Below are 22,317 nucleotides of genomic sequence, written 5' to 3' on the forward strand. Positions count from 1 at the left end.
GATCTGGACTAAAAAGATTGAGAACATTTACCAGTGATCTCTTCATACATGCTGAGATATAAAAGCACTTTTCATTGGATAAACATCCCATTACTAGGACAGTCTAAACGGATCATTGGTGTGAATGACAATCTCCCCCACTACCCACTGCGTCATCATCATATGAAATAGAGAGGTTTAGTCCTTGATTTGTAATGATTAACCCTCCCCTCTTGCAGCAGAGAACAGCTGGGTTCTCTGTTCTGTTCATTCCAAGTTTACATCTTGATTTGGGACAGCAGCTGGGTCATTCCAGTTCTCATTTGTTGAAACCTTCCTTCCTACCAGTGTGCACTGCTTTGCTGCTCTGTTTGTGTTCAGCATATTAGGATAAGGCTGTTCGATGAAGTCACAGAGTTTCTTTGACTTTCTTTAAAGTGTAAAAATGAAGCAGTATGTTGGATTATTTTTTGCTGATAACTCCTTTGGTCTGTTAATCTGGGATAGTTTCTAAGGTTCTATTTTTTCTTAGCAACCCAGATATGTTTGTTATGCATGCTTTGTAAAATTCCATTATCACTTTCTTCCTAAATCACAGAGAAATTAAGGAGAGATCAGTTTGTGTTATACATTCTTATCAGACTGGATTGTTACCTACACAGCCTTAATTTGCAATATAGAGTGGATACACATGTTGTATGTTTGAAGCAAATCCTGGAGACCATTTTCAGGGAAAATTCCCACTGACATCAATATGTGTTTTGTCTGAGTAAAATTTTCATGATTTGGCTCTTTGTTTTCAGTGTGGGAATTATCGTTTTCTACTCTGAACACTCATCTGGCCTCAAAGTACCTTGGCTCACATGGTTTTCAATAAGTGTCTGGCAGCTGTACTGGCAAACTTCCAGCATCGTGGGATTCATATTTATCCCTACATGGACATTTGGCCTTCTTCAAGTCATCACAACTATTTCTAGCTTATTGTCCTAAGTGTAGAACTCTTCCCATTTTCAGACAAAGAATTGATTCTGAATCACAGTCTTTTTTACAGCAGAGTGGAATTGTTCCTTCACATCCATGTATACTTGATCAGGATCAAGTATCTCTAAATCTGTATTGTAAAGAAATATTTCATGCAATGTACTCATAAAAAGAATACCTTGATACACATGTTCCAGGAGGTGCTGTGGTCTGTTCAGTCAAGGGTAAGATAACTTGGCAGATTCAGTGAAGACAGATCGACTAACTTTCCAATCCAGATGTAGGTGTATGAAATGCAGTTAAAAGGCCATTGAAATACTTACTAGGAAAACAAAACATAACTTGACCAAATTTGAACAGAATATGCACTCAAAGCAAAACTATCAATAGCAAAAAGTAAGTTACAGTGCAATGTTTTGTTTGGAATTTTATTTTCTCACTCTGTTTCCTTTCAAGACAATTTTCAAAAGTTGCTCTGATCTCTGGTGTCCCAGAAAAAATTTTCTGCTTAGCAGAAAATAAGACAAAAGGAAAAAAGCCAATTCAGCTCTGCAGGTGCTCCCATATGATTAGATCTCCTCAGTTTCTTACAGCTTCATTTATCCCATTTCCCTACTTTCACCAAAATGTCTCCTTTCATGTAGCCATCGGAGCCATAACTCATGCCTTCATCGTTTCTTCATTTAAGTCTAAAGATGTTTCTTTCATCTGACCTCTGAACCTTACCTAAGGAAGTGTGATACAAATTAATGCAAATCAGTAAGCTAGTGAAAACTTGCAAAATATAAAGATATGTGCATAGACCACAGCATCTTTACACTCTTATTGCTGTATCTTTGTCTTTCCTTTCCCCATCCTGCCTACTACTACTTTTGCTGCTAATCAACTTGAGTACCTTATTATTTCTTGATGTTCCATATACACTCATAGCACTTTGTAAGTAATAACAACAGTGACCGTTATGACAAGAGGTGTTATAGTGATTCCTGAACTTCATCCATCGTGGTATTGATTTTTATGTGAGGCATAAGAAATGTAAAATAACTCTGTGATGCAAGGATTGTCACACTTGCACCCTTAGAACAAGTTCTATTAATCTGAATGGTACGTGGAGAGTACATTGAGGTCAGGAGGACCAAGGCGCGGCTGGAGCTGAACTTGGCAAGGGATGCAGTGAATAATAATAAGGGCTTCTATAGCTACTTTAGCCAGAAAAGGAAGGTCAAAGGAAGTGTAACCCTCCCTTGATGAGCAAGACTGGCAAACTGGTAACAACAGATGAGGAGAAGGATGAGGTACTGAAAGACTTCTTTGTCTCAGTCTTCACTGCCAGTGTCTCTTCCCACACCTCTTGAGGGGATGGACTGCAAGATGGAGACTGGAGGAGCAAAGTCTCTACCACTGTAAGAGAAGATCAGGTTCATGACCACCTGAGGAACCTGAACATGCACAAGTCTATGGGACCTGATGAGATGCATCCCAGAGTCCTAAGGGAATTGACTGATGTAGTTGCCAAGCCACTCTCCATGATATTTGAAAAGTCATGGCAGTCACAGAATCACAGAATCATTAAGGTTGGAAAAGACCTTTAAGATCATCAAGTCCAACCATTAATCCAACACCACCATGATGACTAAACCATGTCCTGAAGTGCCACATCTACATGTTTTTTGAACACCTCCAGTGCTGGTGACTCCACCATCTCCCTGGGTAGCCTGTTCCAATGCTTGACCACCCTCTTGGTGAAGAAATTTTTCCTAATATCCATATTAGGAATATTTAGGAATATTAGGAATATTAGGATATTCCTAATATCTAAACCTCCCCTGGTGCAACTTGAGGCCATTTCCTCTCATTCTATCGCTAGTTACTTGGGAGAAGAGACCAACTCCCACCTCACCACAACCCCCTTTCGAGTAGTTGTAGAGAGTGATAAGGTCTCCCCTCAGCCTCCTCTTCTCCAGACTGAACAACCTCAGTTCCCTCAGCTGCTCCTCATAAGATTTGTTCTCCAGACCCCTCACCAGCTTCGTTCCCCTTCTTTGGACACACTTGAGCACCTCAGTGTCCTTCTTGTAGCGAGGGGCCCAAAACTGAACACAGTATTCAAGGTGTGGCTTCACCAGTGCCACATATTCAGCTGGCTGTCAGCTAGCAACCCAAGGTCCCTTTCTGCTGGGCAGCTCTCCAGCCACTCCACACCAAGCCTGTAACATTGCATGGGGTTGTTGTGACTGAAGTGCAGGACCCTGCACTTGGCCTTATTAAACCTCATACAGTTGACCTTGGCCCATTGGTCCAGCCTGTCCAGATCCCTCTGCAGAGCCCTCCTACCCTCGGGCAGATCAACACTCCCACCCACCTTGGTGTCATCTGCAAACTTACTGAGGGTGCACTCGATCCCCTCATCCAGGTCATCAATAAAGATACTGAACAAGATCAGCCCCAGAACAGAGCCCAGGGGAACACCACTTGTGACTGGCTGCCAACTGGATTTAACTTCATTCACCACGACTCTCTGAGTTTGGCCATCCAGCCAGTTCTTTACCCAGTGAAGTCAGGGTAACAATCAGGTGAAGTGCCTGGAGACTAGGAAAGGGGAAACATTTCACCCATTTTTAAAAGAGGTAGGAAGGAGGACCCTGGGAACTACTGACACTTCAGCCTCAGGTCTGTGCCTGGGAAGATCATGGAGCAGATCCTCCTAGAAGTTATACTAAGGCACATGGAGGACAGGGAGGTGATTCAAGACAGCCAGCAAGGCTTCACCAAGGGCAAGTCCTACCTGACCAACCTAGTGGCCTTCTATGATGGAGTGACCACATCAGTGGACATGGGAAGAGCTACCAATGTTGTCTATCTGGACTTCTGTAAGGCCTTCGACACAATCTCCCACAACATCCTTCTCTCTAAATTGGTGTCTTGGTTTCAGTTGGGATGGAGTTGTTTTTTCTTCCCGGTAGCTAGTATAGCGCTGTGCTTTGGAGTTGGTATGAGAATAATGCTGGTAACACACTGAAATTGTACTTGTGGCTGAGCGGTTGTAGTGCTTATACTGAGTCAAGGACTTTTCAGATTCCCGTTCTCTGCCAGTGAGGAAATGCACAAGAAGCTGGGAGGGAGCACGGCTGGGACAGCTGACCCAGACTGGCCAGAGAGATATTCCCTACCATATAATATCACGCCCAGTACGTAAACTGGAGTCAGCCCGGGGGTGGGAATTTGCTGCTCAGGGACAGGCTATCGGTCACCGGGCAGTGATCAATTGCTGCACTGGGCATCACTTATTCTTGTACATTCCTTTGTAAGTATTATTGTCGTTATCATTGCTGTTTCCTCCTCTCTTGCTGTCCTATTAAACTGCTTTTATCTCAACCCACAAGTTTTTCCTGATCCTCTCCCCCATCCCACTATTGGGGTTGGGGAGTGAGCAAGCAGCTGTGTGGTGTTTAATTGCTGGCTGGGGCTAAACCATGACAATTAGAGAGATATGGATTTGATGGGTGAACTGTTCAGTGGATGAGGAATTGGTTGGATGGTCACATCCAGAGGTTAGAGCTCAACAACTCAGTGTCCAGTTGGAGATCAGTGATGAGTGGTGTCCCTCAGGGGTCTGTACTGGCACAAGTACTCTTTAATATCCACATAAATGACATGGACAGTGGGATCGAGTGCACCCTCAGCAAGTTTGCAGACAACACCAAGATGCGTGGTGCGGTTGACACACCTGAGGGATAGGATGCCATCCGGAAGGACCTGGACAAACTTGAGGAATGGGCCCATGTGAACATCATGAGGTTCAACAAGGCCAAGTGCAGGGTCCTGTACCTGGGACGAGGCATCTCCCAGTATCAGTACAGGCTGGAGGATGAAGGGATTGAGAGCAGCCTGCTGAGAAGGACTTGGGGGTACTGCTGGATGAAAAGCTGGACATGAGCTAGCAAGGTGCTCTCACAGACCAGGCGAACAACTGTATCCTGGGCTGCATCAAAAGCAGCGTGGCCAGCAGGTCAAGGGAGGTGATTCTGCCCCTCTACTCCACTCTGGTGAGACCCCACCTGGAGTCCTGCATCCAGCTCTGGAGCCCTCAGCACAGGAAAGACATGGACCTGTTGGAGCGGATCCAGAGGAGGGCCACCAAAATGATCAGAGGGATGGAACACCTCTCCTGGGAGGAAAAGCTGACAGAGTTGGGGTTGTTCAGCTGGGAGAAGGCTGCAGGGAGACCTTATTGCAGCCTTCCAGTACTTAGTACTTACTAACAGGGCTTATAAGAAAGATGGATGCAGACTTTTTAGCAGGGCCTGTTGTGATAGGACAATGGGTAATGGTTTTAAACTAAAAGAGGTTAGATTTCAACTAGATATAAAGAAGAAACTTTTTACAATGAGGGTCGTGAAACGCTGGCACATGTTGCCCAGAGAGGTGGTAGATGCCCCATCCCTGGCAACATTCAAGGCCAGGTTGGACGGGGCTCTGAGCAACCTGGTTGAGTTGAAGATGTCCCTGCTCATTGCAAGGGGGCTTTGGGATAGATGACCTTTAAAGGTCCCTTCCAACCCAAAGATTCTGTGATTCTATGATTCTATGAAATTACAAGTGTAAAACAAGCTGTCATGGTCACAGTTTTATTATATTTTTTGGTATAGCATCTTCATGCTAGAGTCTCAGAGGCACATCTGTACTTGAGCTTTAGGGGAAAAGCCTCCCATATTAGTACCAGACTCCCTGGGAGCAGTGGAATACATGTACCATTTGTGGGTCATGCATATGACTTGTTTATAAAGTTCAAAAAGATACAGAAATATTCATTTAACGCAGTTATTTAAATGATAGTGTGTTCATATACCTGTTCAATGTGTCAGGAAAATCTCATGATCAGGATAAACTATGTATTGGAAGTCTCACTGTGCCTACATACTGATGAGCAACTGAGAATGCTCAAGATGGTGTCTGACATAATGAAATTGTTACAGATAACAGAAAATGAACAGCATATGTGTCACCCAAGGAAGACTGCTGAAGTTCCATGCAACCCCTGTTCTATTATCTATGAGGAGTAATTGATTTAAAAAAATGCTTTTATTCTTTTCAGGGTTATCAGATTCATTAAAATTGTTAGAAAGTCAATTTTGTGACTGGGCTGATAAGCATATGTTGTAATTATAGTAAGGATGGATGGCACGACCAATGATATCATACCTCTGAAATGTGTGAGATTGGTGTACTCTCATGCTCAGAAAGGGACAGAGGAATGTTAACTTTTTTAGTCGTGGTACACTGGTGTTTCTGAAAAAGCCATGAGCAGTGAGTGTTTTTCCCATTACATGTCTGAAGTCATTCAGCACATCTTTGGCCTACTCTCCTGTAGAACTCAAGACTTAGGTTTCAATGTTTAGATACAATGAGGTGATTTTTTTAGCTACTTTCTGTGGCATGAAGCAAACAGCATTGAGAGGCTCTGTTCAGATGTGGCTATTTGTAAAGCATGGTTGATATTGTTTATACACTATTCCTAGTCTTCTTGTGACACTTGGTACCAAAGACAATTCAAAGAGAGGTTCTAAAATTGTACATGGTAGGAATAAACTTTTTGTGGGAGGTGTCAAATCCAAATTCCAGGCTCTGAAAGAATTCAGAACTTGGCAGGAATGAGGAGATACATGGCATTTGTCTTTTTTATGAGTTGCTGTCTTAGAAATCCTTGTAAGTTTGTGCTACCATGCTTAATTTATGCTCTAATTTGGAAGATAAAAATGTAACTTGAAAGCAAACCTTGAAAGGTTATCGATAAGGGAAACTGGGCCAGATCTGACAGCCCAAGAGACACAGGGCAGCCACATCTCCATGCTCCTAGGTCCACCCTTGTAGTGAGGTTAGGCATGTATTCTCAGCAGCCATACATACACAGAGCACATGTATACACCACATATGTGCATATATGCATGGCCAGCCACACAGACACACACACACAGACAGCACAATGGCCTCATCCTGCTCCTCTCCCTGGCCGAGCAGGATGGAGTTCTGCTAGTAAGAATATATACGTGCATATATGTACAATGCAGATCCCCCCAGCAGCTGGGCTCAGACGCTCACTCTGCCCCTGGACCCTAGTCTCCCCAGCTGCGCGCACCTAGAGGTACAAGCCTGCGAGGCTACAGCCCCTCTCCAGTTGCTCACTCACACATACACCCCACTCCCCCAGAGCTGGCTGGGGCTTCCCTGGTCCCCCTGCAGCCAACTTACCCTGGTTTGACCTTAAAGAGACAAGCACACAAGTGAGTCTCACCCCTAGATACTCTCAGACCCTGTGGTCTCTCTGGCAGCTGGTTGGGACTCCCCTGGTTCATTTCATAGCCAACTCCAACAAGGTCTCACCCTTAGAGACTTCAGACACTTCACCTACTTGCCAGGTGCTCCAGTTTGCTCTCCACTCACACACTTAGTCTCACACCTGCACTTGCTGGTGGTCAGACCCCAATAGAGACCAGCAAATATTTACATGTGACTGGCCCTTTTTATCCCCTTTTCCCTCTATTTTTCCACACTTGTTCCTCCCCAGGTGACCTAGATCCCTCCCTTCCCCACCTATGTTTCTTCCCCTAAGCATCCCATAATGAATCCTCTGCAAACCCTAAATGCTTTTGATGTATCCCATATAGTGAACCCCCTAGTCTGAAAGATGCTGAGGTGTTGAATCATCTTGATGGCTTGGATCAATGGTGAATCAATGGCCAGAACAAAAATGTTTTGTTTTGTTTTGTTTTTTTTTTTTTCTTTTAATCATAATCACATGTATGTGGTGACTTTTTTTTTCCCTTTTTTTTCAGGAGCATCCCAGACCAGAGTATGAAACCAAACTGCTGCAGAAAAAGCTGAAAAATAAAAACATGACAACAGAAAATTCAAATGAAGTAAGATGCAACTTACTCTTTTCACTTATATTGGATTTGAATTTTGCTATACCGTGTTTATCTTTTTGTCTGTCTCTGATGGATAGTTTGCAAATGATACTTCCTGGTGCTCTTAATCAGCCTTTTAAGTTGCTTGCTAGGGTTCTGCTGTTATGCAGCCCTGCAGTGCCATTGAAAGACTTTAAGATCATCACTTTGCTAGCATTGCAAAGTAAAGCATTTTGCATAGGAATATGGTTGACAGGTGATTCAGGATATAATCAGTAGAGTGATGAATGATTAGTAAGATAATCACCACAGGAATTCTTACACAATAACCTAGGATTCCATTAATTTGTGGACAATTAAAAAAACAGCTTTTCGTGTAGTTATTTCATTGTACATGGTAACATTGACCTCTTTAGTCATGTTGCAGTTACACAGTTGTGCAGTTTTGATAACATTTCCAGTGTAAATGGAAAAATAATTGATGTATAATTTTTAGGTTTAAGAGTGTTTAGGCTTTCTCTGGCTATTTCAAACCTATGAATAAGCACTTTTTTTCTCAATCTCCTCTTGTAAAATGCTGATTGAGGTCTATTTCCTAAGCACTTGTAAGCCCCCGTAGACTTTGTCCATTAGGCTTGGTTGGACATTACTTATTTTGCATATGCCACATGTGGCAGCAAAGCCAAAGCATTCGAAAACCATGTCCAGCTCCCAGGTAGAAGGAAACAGCTTGCTTTGTTTAAATGCTGGGGACCAGTATATGAAGTGGAGAATGCTTCAGTTTCCAGGTTTGGTTCAACCAATTTAGCCTTGCAGCTTATGAAAGAACCTAACTATCCCTTTCTTCTACCAACCACCATCAAGATTGTGAAGAGTTTCTGGTGAACTTTTCATCTCAGTGTCTGCCTTTCACCTATTGGGCCCAACCAAACTCCACAGAAGACAACTAAAAGATTCACAATTACTTTAATGGGCTTTGGATCTCACCCAATATGAGCAGGGACTCTGACATAGCACTATAGGGAGGTCTTCCCTTACACATTAAGTAGTTCTCTAGGCCTTACAAGTGAGGGATCAAAGATCGTAAAAGATGGATAAAGCAGCTGCTGCTGTTCAGCTTTTTCTGACTTAAAGTAAGTGAAATCTGGAAACAAGTCAGTGATTGATGCTGTAGAATATTAGACTTTTGTAGTCATGAGGCAGCATTAGATGATCAGCTTGCATAAATGAAACACAGAGAAATCACAGCATTATGAATTAGAAATGAATTTAAGGTAAAAGAAAGCAATGAAAATGAGGAACAATGTAAAGATGCAGCACTATAAAAATGTGAAAAACTCCTTTCAGGAAAGGAAATGTTTTCCTGGAATTTTTTTTTCTCCAATTACTTATTGTGCTAATGTAGATGGAAAATTAGCACTCAGAAAGAAAACATTTGCTTCAAGTTTTTGGGGCATCTACATGCAGACTTTCTCCAATGTCCTTACAGGAGACAAAATCCTATTTTGGAAATTGATGTAGGTATTTTGAACTGCAAACTGCAAAACTGGAAAAATAAATTTTTGTAATCTTTAATTCTGAAGTAATTTTAAAAAAAGAGATTTTAATTCTTGGGTCATTTAAATATTTTTTGAAAAGTTTCCCTGAGTCCTCAATCTACTTTCTAAACTTTATTAAAAAATGAAGTACTTTGACATTTGCTATCATACAGTTACTCATAGAGAGCAAATAGTTATTCATATGGCAGAACATTTCATTTGGGTTCATTAACATAAATTTCTAATAAAGGCATTCATCCTGCAACTTACTGACTACCATTTCTCCCCAAATTACTGAAAAATATCCCAAACTTCTGAGCAGTTTTCCATCGGTCAACATTTTGCTTACTAATTCTGTTGTAATCACATTTTTTTATTTCCCTCAAATTCTTTCCAGCAAACACATTAGTCCGGGTTTGGAAGATGTGTGGCCTAGTGGTTTGGACCTCAATGTCTTATATTATGAGGGCAAGAAATGTTTGCGTGAGACTTGCTGAAGAGGAAAAATGCCAGTTCTTTAACTATTATGTTTAACTTAACTGTGGAAATGTGCCATTACATTTTACTTTGGAAGATCCTGAAAAGTTAGATGTTAAAAGTGATGAGTACTTAAGACTGCAATAGTTCTTCTGCCTAATTTTTAGAGGTTTAATCTTTTCTTTTTTCTCCTTCAGATGGCTGAATGTTATATTCATTGCAAGATCATTAGCACAGGAGCTTTTGCATGGCAGGTTAATATTAAGGCATGGGTTTCTGTGAGGTCTCTGGCTCACTACTTCTGTCTTGTTGGGTGGAAGCCAGGGTACAGGACTTTGTCATATTAATAGTGCAGATCTAGTGTTTGGACTTGCATCAAAGTAGAGTTCTCTCTGCATTTAAAGATTCAGTCCTCCTAATTTCTTGGTTTTGTATGAATACACAGATGCCTGTGAGGTCTCTGTCTCATCATATCTTTGTTGACAGTCTAATGTCATGGCATAAGTCTCTGTGAAGTTCTTGCCTGAGTACTTTTAGCTAACTAGTGTAATTTAAAGGCATATCTTTTGGGTGTATCTGGTCAACAACTGTAGGGTGCTGTGTTGATATCAAAGGACAGGCTCTGGCACCACTGCCTAAAACTTCTCATTACTTATCTAATATGAAGTCAGAAGTCTCCAGTTCAGCAGCTGTGGCTTTTTGGGATAGAAATGATGCCAAAGCTGCTGCTATTGTGTGAATACTGATTTAGAGCTTACTTAAAGCCTTATATTTCTATAAAATTACTGGCTTGTTTCCAGTATGTTAATTCCTCTGTTCCGGTGAGGATGTGACTAGCTTTATGGCAAGAAACTAAGCTTTTATGTGGAAAGCTCTGTGTACAGTGCAATTTTTTTTCTTGCCTTACTCCAACAAGGAGTGTCTGTGAAGATAATTGGCTTATTTTTGCGGTGAAGGGTATGGGTTTGGTTATGGACTGGTTTTGTGATTACAGAAGAATATTGACACCACTTGCATACTCTCTTAAATGATAGCTTGGGAATACCTGTTAAGAGAAAACCTACTTCAACGTACAGGTTTTGCTGTCAGCTGTTGAAATCATTAATTTAATGAGTACAGAAGATGCCCAGCACCTGTCAGGCCCAGTAAACATATGAGTCACTCTATCCAAGCAACAAATTCCAAATCAGCTTGATGAGACTGGCAATAGAAAGTATTACCGATCTAATGTATTACTTGCCCAATTTGGCTTGTGTTATAGAATAAGGCTTTCATACAAATTCTACTTAGGATATTTACGTTATTGTAATAGCAAAGAACAAAAATTCAGCCTACACAACCTTGTGTGGTTCAGGCTGTTTTAATAAATATTTTATCAGTTATTTTGAGAGTGGGAAAGAAACTGTGAGGGCTCAAAGCACTTCACAAAAGATTGGTGTGAAGTTACTCTTACAATAACACCCTAAGGTTCTACTGTTTCAGAAGAGAATTAATTTAAAGCTAAAGGAGTTGAAACACTTACATGAAATGCCGGTAACAAATGCATAAACAAATAGTCCTTATAAATTATGGTATTCGTTTAGAAAAATGACAAGTTCTAAGGGACTTATTCTGGAAACATGCAATGATCTGGCTTATAATCAATAGCATTATTTGATTCTTTTTGGTCACATAAATAAAGGCTTGCAATGTAGTGCTTCTTGATTCATGTACATCAAAAGGCTTCTGTGTCCTTGCAGCAGAGCTGAATGCTGATGTGTGCATGCATGAATGTATATGTCTGATGATAATATATTCATACAAATATGGCAGATGTAATTGTTGTAATAAAGCAATTCATATTATTTCTTGACATTCTTGTTTAATACACTGTAACAGTGAAGTGGATAGAAATATTTAACAAATAGAGTAAACTTACTGTATCTGCAGAATGTTAACTAAAAAAGGTGTTGGATGTTTGTAATCTTCTGATAAGTTGTTCCTCTCTCTCTGCAACAGTAATGTTCTCAATGGAAATACAGGTCAGGAAATGAAAATTGGTCTTGTGCCTGAAAACATGCAGATGGGGCTAGATCCAGCTCTCACTGGAACTGATGGAAAGAAAGACATCCAGTCATTTCTGGGAGAGATGGATCAGGCCCTGACTCCTTTTCATTAAATGTCCAGCTGATCTGGCAAACATGATGCAACATCATGTATATTCTTATCTTTCCCATTTGGCAGGAAATCGAATAACTCATTCCACATATTTCTCAAGGAAATCTTTCTTTATAGAAAAAAGGGCTTGTCTCTTGGCTCATGTCCTTACTTGGAGCAAACCCTGGGAATATAATAGAATCTGGCATTCTATCTTGCCTTTAATTAATTTTAAATATGAAAGTGGCAGAATAAGTTATTTAAATTGTTAATTCAGCTGGTAATTGAAAAAAAAGAAATAAATATTCTTTTCCATACCGTTGTTTCAGTTAATAACTGAAATAAAGCAAGCTGGTTTGAAGAGGAAAGTCACCAGTGTAAGTATGATACAGGTAAACATAAAGTGGAATTGTACACTGCTGCTGAATACTATATATGTTTAAAAAAAAAAAATCAACATTGCGAAACATGAAATAGTAAATCTTGCTACTAGTTGGTTCCTTACCCAGTTTCACATAAGCAAATCTCCCACAAGGCCTAAGAAACACTTCAGAAGTTGGAGCCCACCTCTTTATTAAGTCAGTCCTTGATAAGATACTAAAGAAGAAAATCTCTTTTTTTATCTACATTAGCTGCAGTTCTGTAGTAGAAAACAAGATAACTGCTCATAAATACTAATTTGAACAATTAGAACTGTATAAGAACTGTGAATAAACCCAGAATTCCTGAATCAGAAATGTTGAGAAAATAATTTTTTAGCATTTATTTGACCTTATTATTAATGTGATAAAAGCACCAATTTTGATGCAGTATTTCTTAAATTAGACAGTGTTTTTCCAGACTCTTTCATTGCTTTACTTTGACAAATAACTTCACTTGCCAAGCATATGGGATAAAAAGAAGAATATGTAATAACTGATAGTTTTTTTTCTTTTCAACGTATTCCTTGCATCGTTAACTTTTCAAAATAAAAAATGGAGAATGACTGAAGATGAATAAGGACATTTATGAGAGAGCTCTCATTCTCTTTACTGTACCAATATTTGGTAGGCTAATTAGATCAAGTCACATTTGAAGGGTAAATGTTACAATTCTGATTATTATAATGTTTACTTGAGTTCTGGGTTACAACAGTTTTATACCAGAGTATTCGTAAGCAGAATTTATGTCTTCAAAAGACTGTTGCCATGGTCTTTCAGTGTGTTCTCATTTAGATGTGTGAGTTCTTCAACTATAGGGTATATGATGTGTATTCAAACCTCTTCCCTATTGCTGACTTGGAATTTAGTTATCTGTGTATGGACTAATCTAAAAAATGCAGCTAAAAATGCCCCACTTGCTCCCTGTGTCTCTGAAAATCTGAGGCAGGATATCTTCATTTGTATCAAATTAAAGAACCCAATGTATATCCACAGTTCTGTGCTCCAGTATTTAGAATATATATTCCAGTCAGCATTCAGAGGGAGGTAGCTCTTCCAATACTCTTTATAGGAAGAAAGAAAATGCTTAGAAATATACTATCATAGAATAATTAGGTCAGAAAGGCCTTCAGGATTTTATCTAGTGGAAACTCCTGCCCAAAAGAATGTCAGCTATGATATCAAACCAGGTTGCTCAGGGGATTATCCAGCTGGGTCTTTAAAACCTCCAAGGGTGGAAACGGTACAACCTTTCTGGACACTGCCTGACTGTCTTCGTGGTGTAAAAGGTTCTCATTATATCCAATGTGAACCACCCCTATTACATCTTATGCCCATTGTCTCCATCTTCCCAGCATGCACCACTGTGAAGAGCCTGGATCTGTCTTCTTGATGACCTCCTTAAACAAGATGAGCAAGCCTTGCTCCTCATCTTCTCTTCATGCGACAAGCGCTCCAGGGCTCTGTACTAGACTCACATAAGTTGAGCAATTTATTTTTTATACCAGAGGGCCCAAAACTGGACACAGTATATTAGATGCAAGCTAATGAATGCTGGGAAGTGGAGGTAATCACTTCCCTGGATCCATTGGTTATGTACTGGTTAATACAGCCCAGAGTGCTGTTGGCCTTTGCTGCCTGGGCACACTCCTGGCTCATGTTCAGCTTGCTGTCTACACAGAGACCAAAGGGCCTTTTCAGTAGAGACCATACTACTGCAAGGAGTTTTCCACTTCAAAGGCAAGGCTTTGCATTTGTCCATGTTGAATTTCATGAGGCTCGTATAGACTGGTTCCTTCAGCCTGTCTAGGTCCCTGTGGATGGCAGCCATGTACTTGAGCATATTGACTGACCTCTTGCCAATCTGATGTCATCTGCAAACTTGATAAGCAAGCATTCCATCACCTCCTCCAAGTCCTTCTTTAAAGACGTTAAACAAAGCAGTCCTAGTATAGACTCCAGCAGTACTCCAGCTGTTACAGGTCTCCAGGTGGAGTACGACTCATTAGTGAATACCCTCTGAGTCAGAGCATCGAACTTGTATTTTGCTGAAGTGAAGGCAAATGGCATCGGCAAGTTTCCTCTTGTCCACAAGTCTAGTCATTTTCTCACGGAAAGTAATCAGATCGATGTGAAACGACTCACCTTTGGTAAATCTGTAATGGCTATTCACAATCACCTACTTCTCCTTTATGTGCTCAGAAATGGGTTTGAAGGCCACTTTCCAAGAGACCAAAGTGAGGCTGACTCCTTGATTATCCTTTTGTCCTTTCTGTGAAGATGGATGCAAAATTGTTCTTTCTCCAGTTGTCAGGGCCCTCCCTGATCTCAGTGTCCTTCCAGAGATGATGGAGATCAACCTTGCTATAACATCAGTCTGCTCCTTTAGCTACCATTCCTCTTCTCCAAAGTTACATGTAAATGAAATAACTGCTTATCTTTTTTAAAGGAATAAATAATTGTTTTGTCTAGACATCAACATGGTGTTTAACTAGGAATACTGGGTGCTTTTTTATTCAATTGTTGGAGGCCAAACAGTGCAGATCAAAGCCAGGATTTTAAGAAAAAGGTGTCTTATGCTTGTGAGACTCTTTCTGACAAAATAAAAATTAGTGGTCTTTTTTGGAAGAGAGCTTTGAACCTAGAAACAAAAGAAGGCAGGGCTGCTGTTTGTTGGTGGTGTTTGTGTTACTTATTAAGATTTTGGCTCAAGGAAGCATTCTTTCTACGACAGTACTATAGCTTGTGTTGTTTAATCATGTAACTGGGACTTAACCATACAATTAAAGTTAAGCACATGCCTCGGTGTCCTGAATACGGATACAATTAAGTGCTTTTTTGAATTGAGACTTAAGCTTCTTATTGACAACATTAAAATGATGCAGGTTTCTCTCCTATTAAACTGAATGGAAAGAGTAATTCCTACAGGTTCTGTTTATCAGTACTTGAAATTAATGTGAGTTCTGCCTGAGTAAGTAAAAAAGTATTAGTCCTTAAGTCTGCAGTTACTGCAGATGACTTACTATCACATTGTACCCAGTCAAAGACTATAAAAACTGGTTAGAGAGTTACAGAAAAGTCTCAGGATGAAAAATAAATCTCCAGAACTCTGCTGGGTTTTAATTTAATACAGATACTTGAACTTAAGAAAAGCTAGAGTATTTTCCCTTTCCTGTGTGCTGGTGACAAACTCCTGTATCTTGGAGTATGTTTTTTACCTTCTGTTGAGCATATTTATAGGGTAAATTTCATGCTATTAATCTCCAAGGTCAAAACAGAAGCCCAGATTTGGGACAAAATTTACACAGATTGGCTGTGGAAACAACAGTCAGTTAAGCTAGTTGCCAAGAATTTTTTATTTGATACATACTGCAATCCTGTCTGCAATTTTAAAGAAATAAACTGTATTTACATTATATTCCCTTGGGCATCCATCCCATGAAGATTGAAATTCCACATACTCCATGCTTAAAGAGCTAAAGAAGTCAATTTGAACTCCTCCATTTTTGCAGCTATTACCATGCTTGACTGAAAAACACTTGCCTGCTGATCTGATTTTCATGATTCACTTAATTTAGGGATAAGGTGGCACTGTGTTTGGAAGCTCCTTCACACCATGGTATTTCATGTAATAGATAAACTTGAATTCTTACCAGGTTATTCAAGTCAACTTTTTCTCCTATTAATGTTACCTGGGTATTGTACAACTGAATTTAGGGAGAGTAGTCTTTTAATTAGTAATACGCGATGCCAGATTCACTGCATCTTTCAATCTCTATTGTTCATGTAGTAAAAATGTAAAGCTTGTTTGGATGCATGGACTTATTTAACAATTTCCAATGGCATACTCCACCTCTAGCCTCAGAGATTGGTGCATAGATAATTACATAAATAAAGATGGAAATTTACCTTTTTAAACAGTGAAAAGTAATATCTAGTGCACCTCCTCTTCCACTAAGGAGTCCACTGAAAGATGATGTGCCTTTAGCAATTCCTTTGTAGGTAAGCATAACTATTCAAAATTCAACCCTACCCATGGTTTTCTTCTATTCTTAAAGTTCCATGAAATCAAACCAGAAAATCAAAGGAAGATGTTACAAAGATTCTACAACTGTCTGATGTGAGTGCAAGATTAGCTTTAAAGTTTACTGCTATCTTTGGCCCAATTGCCAAATTTAGCTAAAATCTTATTATTAAAATCTGTCTTGTGTTTAAAATGGCCAACTTATTGGCTTGGCAGTTTGTGTAATCCCCTGCTCTCCAAACCCTCTCCCTCCCAAACAACAGTGAAAGTCATTTTGATTGGTTTAAAATAGGGTGGTCCTTTGAATATCAGTCTGGAATCTTCCCTAACCCGTAGACAGCAGTTACCATCCTTTCTTTCATAACAAATTACAGTGGCTTAGAGAAAGCATAGAAAACTTAGTGGACCAAGCGTTGCACTCTGTTTTGCTTCTTTTGGGCCTGATTTTCCTGTCCTGTGATTGATTTTCTTATTGAGATTAATTGCCTGGAAAATAGGTGAAACCTCATCCCTTGAAACAACTTAAATACCATTTTGAAAGTCTTGATAATTGTCTCTTAGATTGCAAAGAGATCTTTAAAAATTAACCTATTTTAATATTTGAAAATATCTCAGACTGTGTTGTTTTATAAATGCTGTATTGAAAATACAACTTCAGTTATGTCTTCTTGTTGATGCATTGCAAAAGCCATCCTTTAGTCAGGTGACTTTTTTTCTTTTTTTTTCCCCAGAATTCTGAGTCCACTCAGTGAATTAATTTCTTGCATCTATTTCCTCCTCACTGCTTGGTTTTAGCTTTTCCTTCCTTCCTTCCTTAATACCAGTTCCTGTTTTCTACAGCTCATATCATGGCCTCTTCTAGTCTTATTCTCCTTCTTCCCCAGACCTTTTTCTTCTACTCCACCTCCAAAAATTTGTCTTTATTTCTCCAACCTCATTTTGCATCTCATAGTTTCACATAACTACCTATATTTTCTGTCTGTCTATTTTTCCTTAGTAAGGATAGACAGTATAACAAGGTACAGTGGCTATGCTGGTAAAGAAAGAAGAGATCCCACCTTTACATATGGGACAATCACTGTCAGTTTGAAGTTCAGAGGCAGCTTGGTCAAAGCTTGCACTTTAAATTTGAAATATGCAGACTCAGTTGTCAGCTCTGATTAACTGAATGAAAGTAAGCTTAAATCAAAAGTAGTGAATCTTCACAAGAGAGAGGAGATCAGATTTCACTGTGTACTGTTAATTTTAAATCAACAGAAAGGAATGAAAGCTCTTTGATGGCATGGGTTAAGCCGTCCTATATCGGCTTTAATTTCTGATAGGATCTAGTAGCCTGAAGACTAGCTGTGGACTGTGTACAGAGGGACCTTAATATGTCCATTGCCTTCTCTAAAGCTGAGGATGGTGATAACGGTAAAATTATACTAAACTAAAGTTCTTGTAGAGGAAATCCATCCTATCTGTGAGTTCCCTAAAAGTGCTCAGTTAACTGACTCCTACTGGTTTCAAGTGTAATTTTACCAAGGCCAATGGTCTAACAAAACACTGAGGAAAAATTTAATCCAGTTTATCTGATTCATAATGCAGCATACTGTTGAAATTTCAGGTTTAAGATGCTCCCAAACACACTGTGTAAGTAAAGACCCTTTTTCTACTTGAATTGTTGTGAGGTAAATGCTCATCATTACTATCATTTTGCATGTTGTCCTTGTGTATGCAAGTCATACATAGGTAGATCAACAAGGAGATTTACCGTCCCTTTTGGGATAGTGGATTTTGAACAATGGTAAGGTATACTACCTTATCAATCCTTTGACATATTGCTAACACAGAAAAACTGTGTTTTTATTTACTGTAAATTATTTTTTAAAATAGCTTATTGTGTTTACTTATGCTTGTCTGATGGATATCTTTCAAACACTATGCAAACCATCATTCTTTATATGGAAAGAGACTTTGTCTCCCTTGACAAAACTTACACTGAATAACCAGAAAATTAAAATTAATATGATCTTCTTGTGCGTTATTTAAAGAGGAAAGACATGAGGAATTAATGGTCTTTATATGCAGATAAAGCAAACACTTAAAACAGTTTCAAAGAACTTTTCTTTCTATAAACATTGAAGATCTATCTATAGATAGAAGACTTTATTTTTCTTTTCAATGGGTCCATTGTCAACTAACTGGTACATAGAAAGTAAAGTGCACTATGTTTATGGAAGTATCCTTACAAGCTTGTGAGTCATAGTGCCAGGCATTATGAAACAAACCAGCAAAATCCTAGAAAACAAACTGTTTCAGATATATTTCTTGAAATAGTCTGCTATTCTAGAAACAATACTGACAACAAATATGCCATATTCGATAAATGAAAAATAGTCTATAAATTAAGTTTTTTACTGCAATAAGGTAATATTTGAGAACTGAAAGGTGTCAATTAGTCAAGTATGCTGGATTGAAGAGCTCTGGGAGTTGAACATGGAAGAGGCTTAACATTTCAAAATTTTAAAAATTATTGTGAGTTTGCATCCAAAGCATGCATGAAAAAATAATAAGAAAGGACTCTGGACATAATTAGGCTTAATCATCTCAAAAAAGACATCAGATGTTAGAAGACAGCTCACAATGATTAAGAAAGTGTTTTCATAGCTGTAAAGTTGAAATAAAAAGTTGCAAAAAAAGAGTTCTGAATTAGGTTTTTAAAAAGAAATTTAAAACAATTGAAAGGATTTTAAACATACTAACAAATCCCCCCCTCCCATAACTGACACATCTATGTAGTAAAAATGACATTCTAATTGCCAAAGACTATACTTTTTCTCCAGTATGATGATAATATTAACACAAGAGACAAAGGTGGAAAAACTAATTGGAAAAAGGTAATGGGAGGATATTGTCTGTATAGTCTGTATTTAAATTTACACCAGCGCAGGCTAGAGGATGACTGAATGGAAAACAGCTTTGCTGAAAAAGGACTTGTGTGCTCTGGTGAAAAAGTTGAACATGAGCCAGCAACGTGCCCTTGCAGCAAAGGCCCACAGCCTCCTAGGATTCATTACAAAGTGTGTTGCCAGCAGATTGAGAGAGAGCATCTTTTCTCTCTACACCGTCCTGGTGATACCACAGCTTGAGTGCTGTTCCCAATTCTGTACCTCCTTGTACAAGAGAAACATGGGCATACTGGAGTGAGTCCAGTGAAGAGTCACTAGGTTCATGAAGTATTGCAGCATCTGGCATGCCGTTGTGTGAGCCTTTGAGAGGCTGAGAGCTGAGATTGTTGAGCCTCAGGATGAGAAGGCCCGGGGACATCTTATCAATGTGTTCAAATATCTGAATGGGAGGGATTAAAGAAGATCGAACCAGCCTCATCTCAGGGGTGTCTAGTGGAAGGACAAGAGGTAATGGGCACCAAATGAAATATAGGAAGTTCCATTTAAACAGAAGAAAAAGCTCTCTTATTGTCGGTGGTCAAACACTGGAACAAGGTGCCCAGATAGTTTGTCGAGTCTCCATCCCTGGAAATAATTAAAGCCTAACTGGACAAAGGCCTGAGAAACCTGTTCTAACTGACCCTGCTTTAGGCAGGGTATTGGACTAAGTTGATCTCCAGAGGTCCCTTCCAGCTCCAGCTGTTGTGCAATTCTGTGAAATGCAGGAAAGGAATGATCCAAGCAAGTGCAGACAAATTGGTTTGACCGCAATAGGCACATTTTGAAAGAAAATGTAATCTGAGCTTTACTAGAAGTACTTGAGAAATGGGACAAAATGTAATGTGGGTTTACTAAACTAGTGTCTTTCCTTAATGATATAATTTATTCCCTAAGAAAGGGAAATGTAGTGTACTTCAGTAAACCCACATAGTGTTATGCCACAAGGGAAATATCACATATTTAGTAGGTTATAAATCAATATATTTCACTAGGACTGACTGGAAAAAATGGTTATTAGAATTTTCATGAAAAAGAAAAATAGAAAATCTAATTTTAAAATGGTTAATTTGGCAATGTGACTACAGTGCCTTCCAGCCACTGCTGTTTGGTGCTTCATGTCTCATTCTTCTCTGCTGTCCTTCATGTGATGATTTTCCATCACCCTTTTTTTTTTTTTTAACATGCCAAACACAGAGCACGGTGTGCTGTAAGGAGGGCAGCTGCTGACCCAGTCCAACGTGAAGAGTATATCTCTGTGGGTGACTGAAGAGAGGGACTCCTGCACGCTCTATACTCCTTCCTACTCTTTTTGCTGACAAATGGCAAGGGGTTCATTGCATATAATTATCACTACAGGGTTAGAGGAGATGATCTGATCTCATTGTTTTTAAAAGTTTACAGGACTAGTTGTGAAAGAGATGGGATTAGAACTCAGGCCATGTCTGTTTGGTCTACTCTTATTTATTTCTGTGATTGCTATTGCTGCTTACATTTCAGGTGGTGTACCATAGGGCTTTTTTCCCTGTATTGTTATTGTCCCTTCTGATCCTAATATTTCATTTTTCCCCCTCAATCTACTTTTCCACACAAACCTACAGTTCAGTCTAAGTGTATGTTATGGCTTCTTTTTCTTTCTGTGCTTCATCTTTCAATGTGTTTAAGTGCATATCTGTTGATTCAGCCAGGTGAAGTGAGATAAAGTATCAGACTATGTAGTGGAAAAAGTGTCATGATTAATTTGTCTGTATGAACTTCAAGACATATTTCCCCTCCTCTGTTTCTTTAAAGGGACTAAAGAGGCTACAGAGTTGGGAAATCTTGCTAGAAAAAAGTTAATGTAGAGAATATGGGAAAATCTGTGGGTGATCTAATAATTTTAAAAACATCTGAGGCTCTAAAGCTTTAGAATGTAGATAAATTCTGTTCTTGATAGATTTTGTTTCCCAATATATATGGTATAACAAAAATATTTGTTCCTTAATTATTCCTACCTAGGGGTGTTCAGTTATGGAAACAAGCACAGCATGGCCAGGTTCTGCTACTCTGTTCTTCAAGATTTAGAATGCTCCCATATTAAAAAAGCCAAGTTTTCATCCACTTTAATTTATTCCAATATAAAATTACTGTTGATGAAAATTAAGACCCTTTTCACCTAAGCACCAAGCCAGGGAATATCACAGAATTTTAAGACTGCTTTTGCTGGTTAGTTTCTCCTTATGAAATGTAAAATCTAGAGCAGACTCAGGGAGACAAAAACTAAATCAGAAAAATGAAATCAAGCACAAATTTGACTAGATTTTTTAACAGGTTGTAGAAGAAAGAAAGTAGACAATTGACATTTTGGATATCTTCCAAAATAGCTAAGATTGAATAACTAATAAAGTGTACATTTAAGCATATTCTTAAAACTACATTTGGATTTTTATAAAATAAAATTTTATTTTCTGAGTTTTGTACTACATGGTAAGAGATGGTCTAGATGGGTTTGCATCGGAGCCTGAGCAATTAAGGTGTGGAATTAGAAGGAAGGGTAAAATCTAAGGACATAAAAGGATATGAAAAAGTTAAAATAATCACAGGCTTTTGAGGAAAAGAGCAGTTATGAACAACTTGCAGAACTATCCATCTAGGAAACACAATGTCAAAAGCCATGTAGACCGAACTGTTCAAAACCCATAGTTGCTTAAGTAGTGAAGAGTGAATAAAACTTGCTATAGCATTCTCCCACCTCATGTCCTTATGCCATTTTTTTGTAAAGAAAAGAAAGTCATAGGTGGTGAGGCAAAGGGGAAGACTGCACTGCAGAAAAGCTCTTGTTAGCTGATTTTGTTACCATGCCATGTTGCATTGTCGCAGCAGCAGAACAATATATATACTTTGCCTTCATTAATAGTGCCAAAACCAAGTTTTGTCCAAGAGCTCTTTTGT

General features: G+C 39.1%; 1 protein-coding gene across 1 annotated transcript in view; it reads left to right on the plus strand.

The window, feature by feature from the left end:
- Positions 1–22,317, plus strand: part of ANO2 (anoctamin 2) — a gene marked incomplete at both ends in the record, with an annotated part of 187,761 nt that overhangs the window by 80,971 nt on the left and 84,473 nt on the right. Inside the window, one exon of the mRNA XM_082011641.1 lies at positions 7,794–7,877. Within this exon, the coding sequence (XP_081867767.1) occupies positions 7,794–7,877 (84 nt within the window). The remainder of the gene's footprint in view (positions 1–7,793; positions 7,878–22,317) is intronic.

This window comes from Phaethon aethereus (assembly GCF_964289735.1).
Source record: "Phaethon aethereus genome assembly, chromosome: 1".
Classification (NCBI taxonomy): Eukaryota; Metazoa; Chordata; class Aves; order Phaethontiformes; family Phaethontidae; genus Phaethon; species Phaethon aethereus.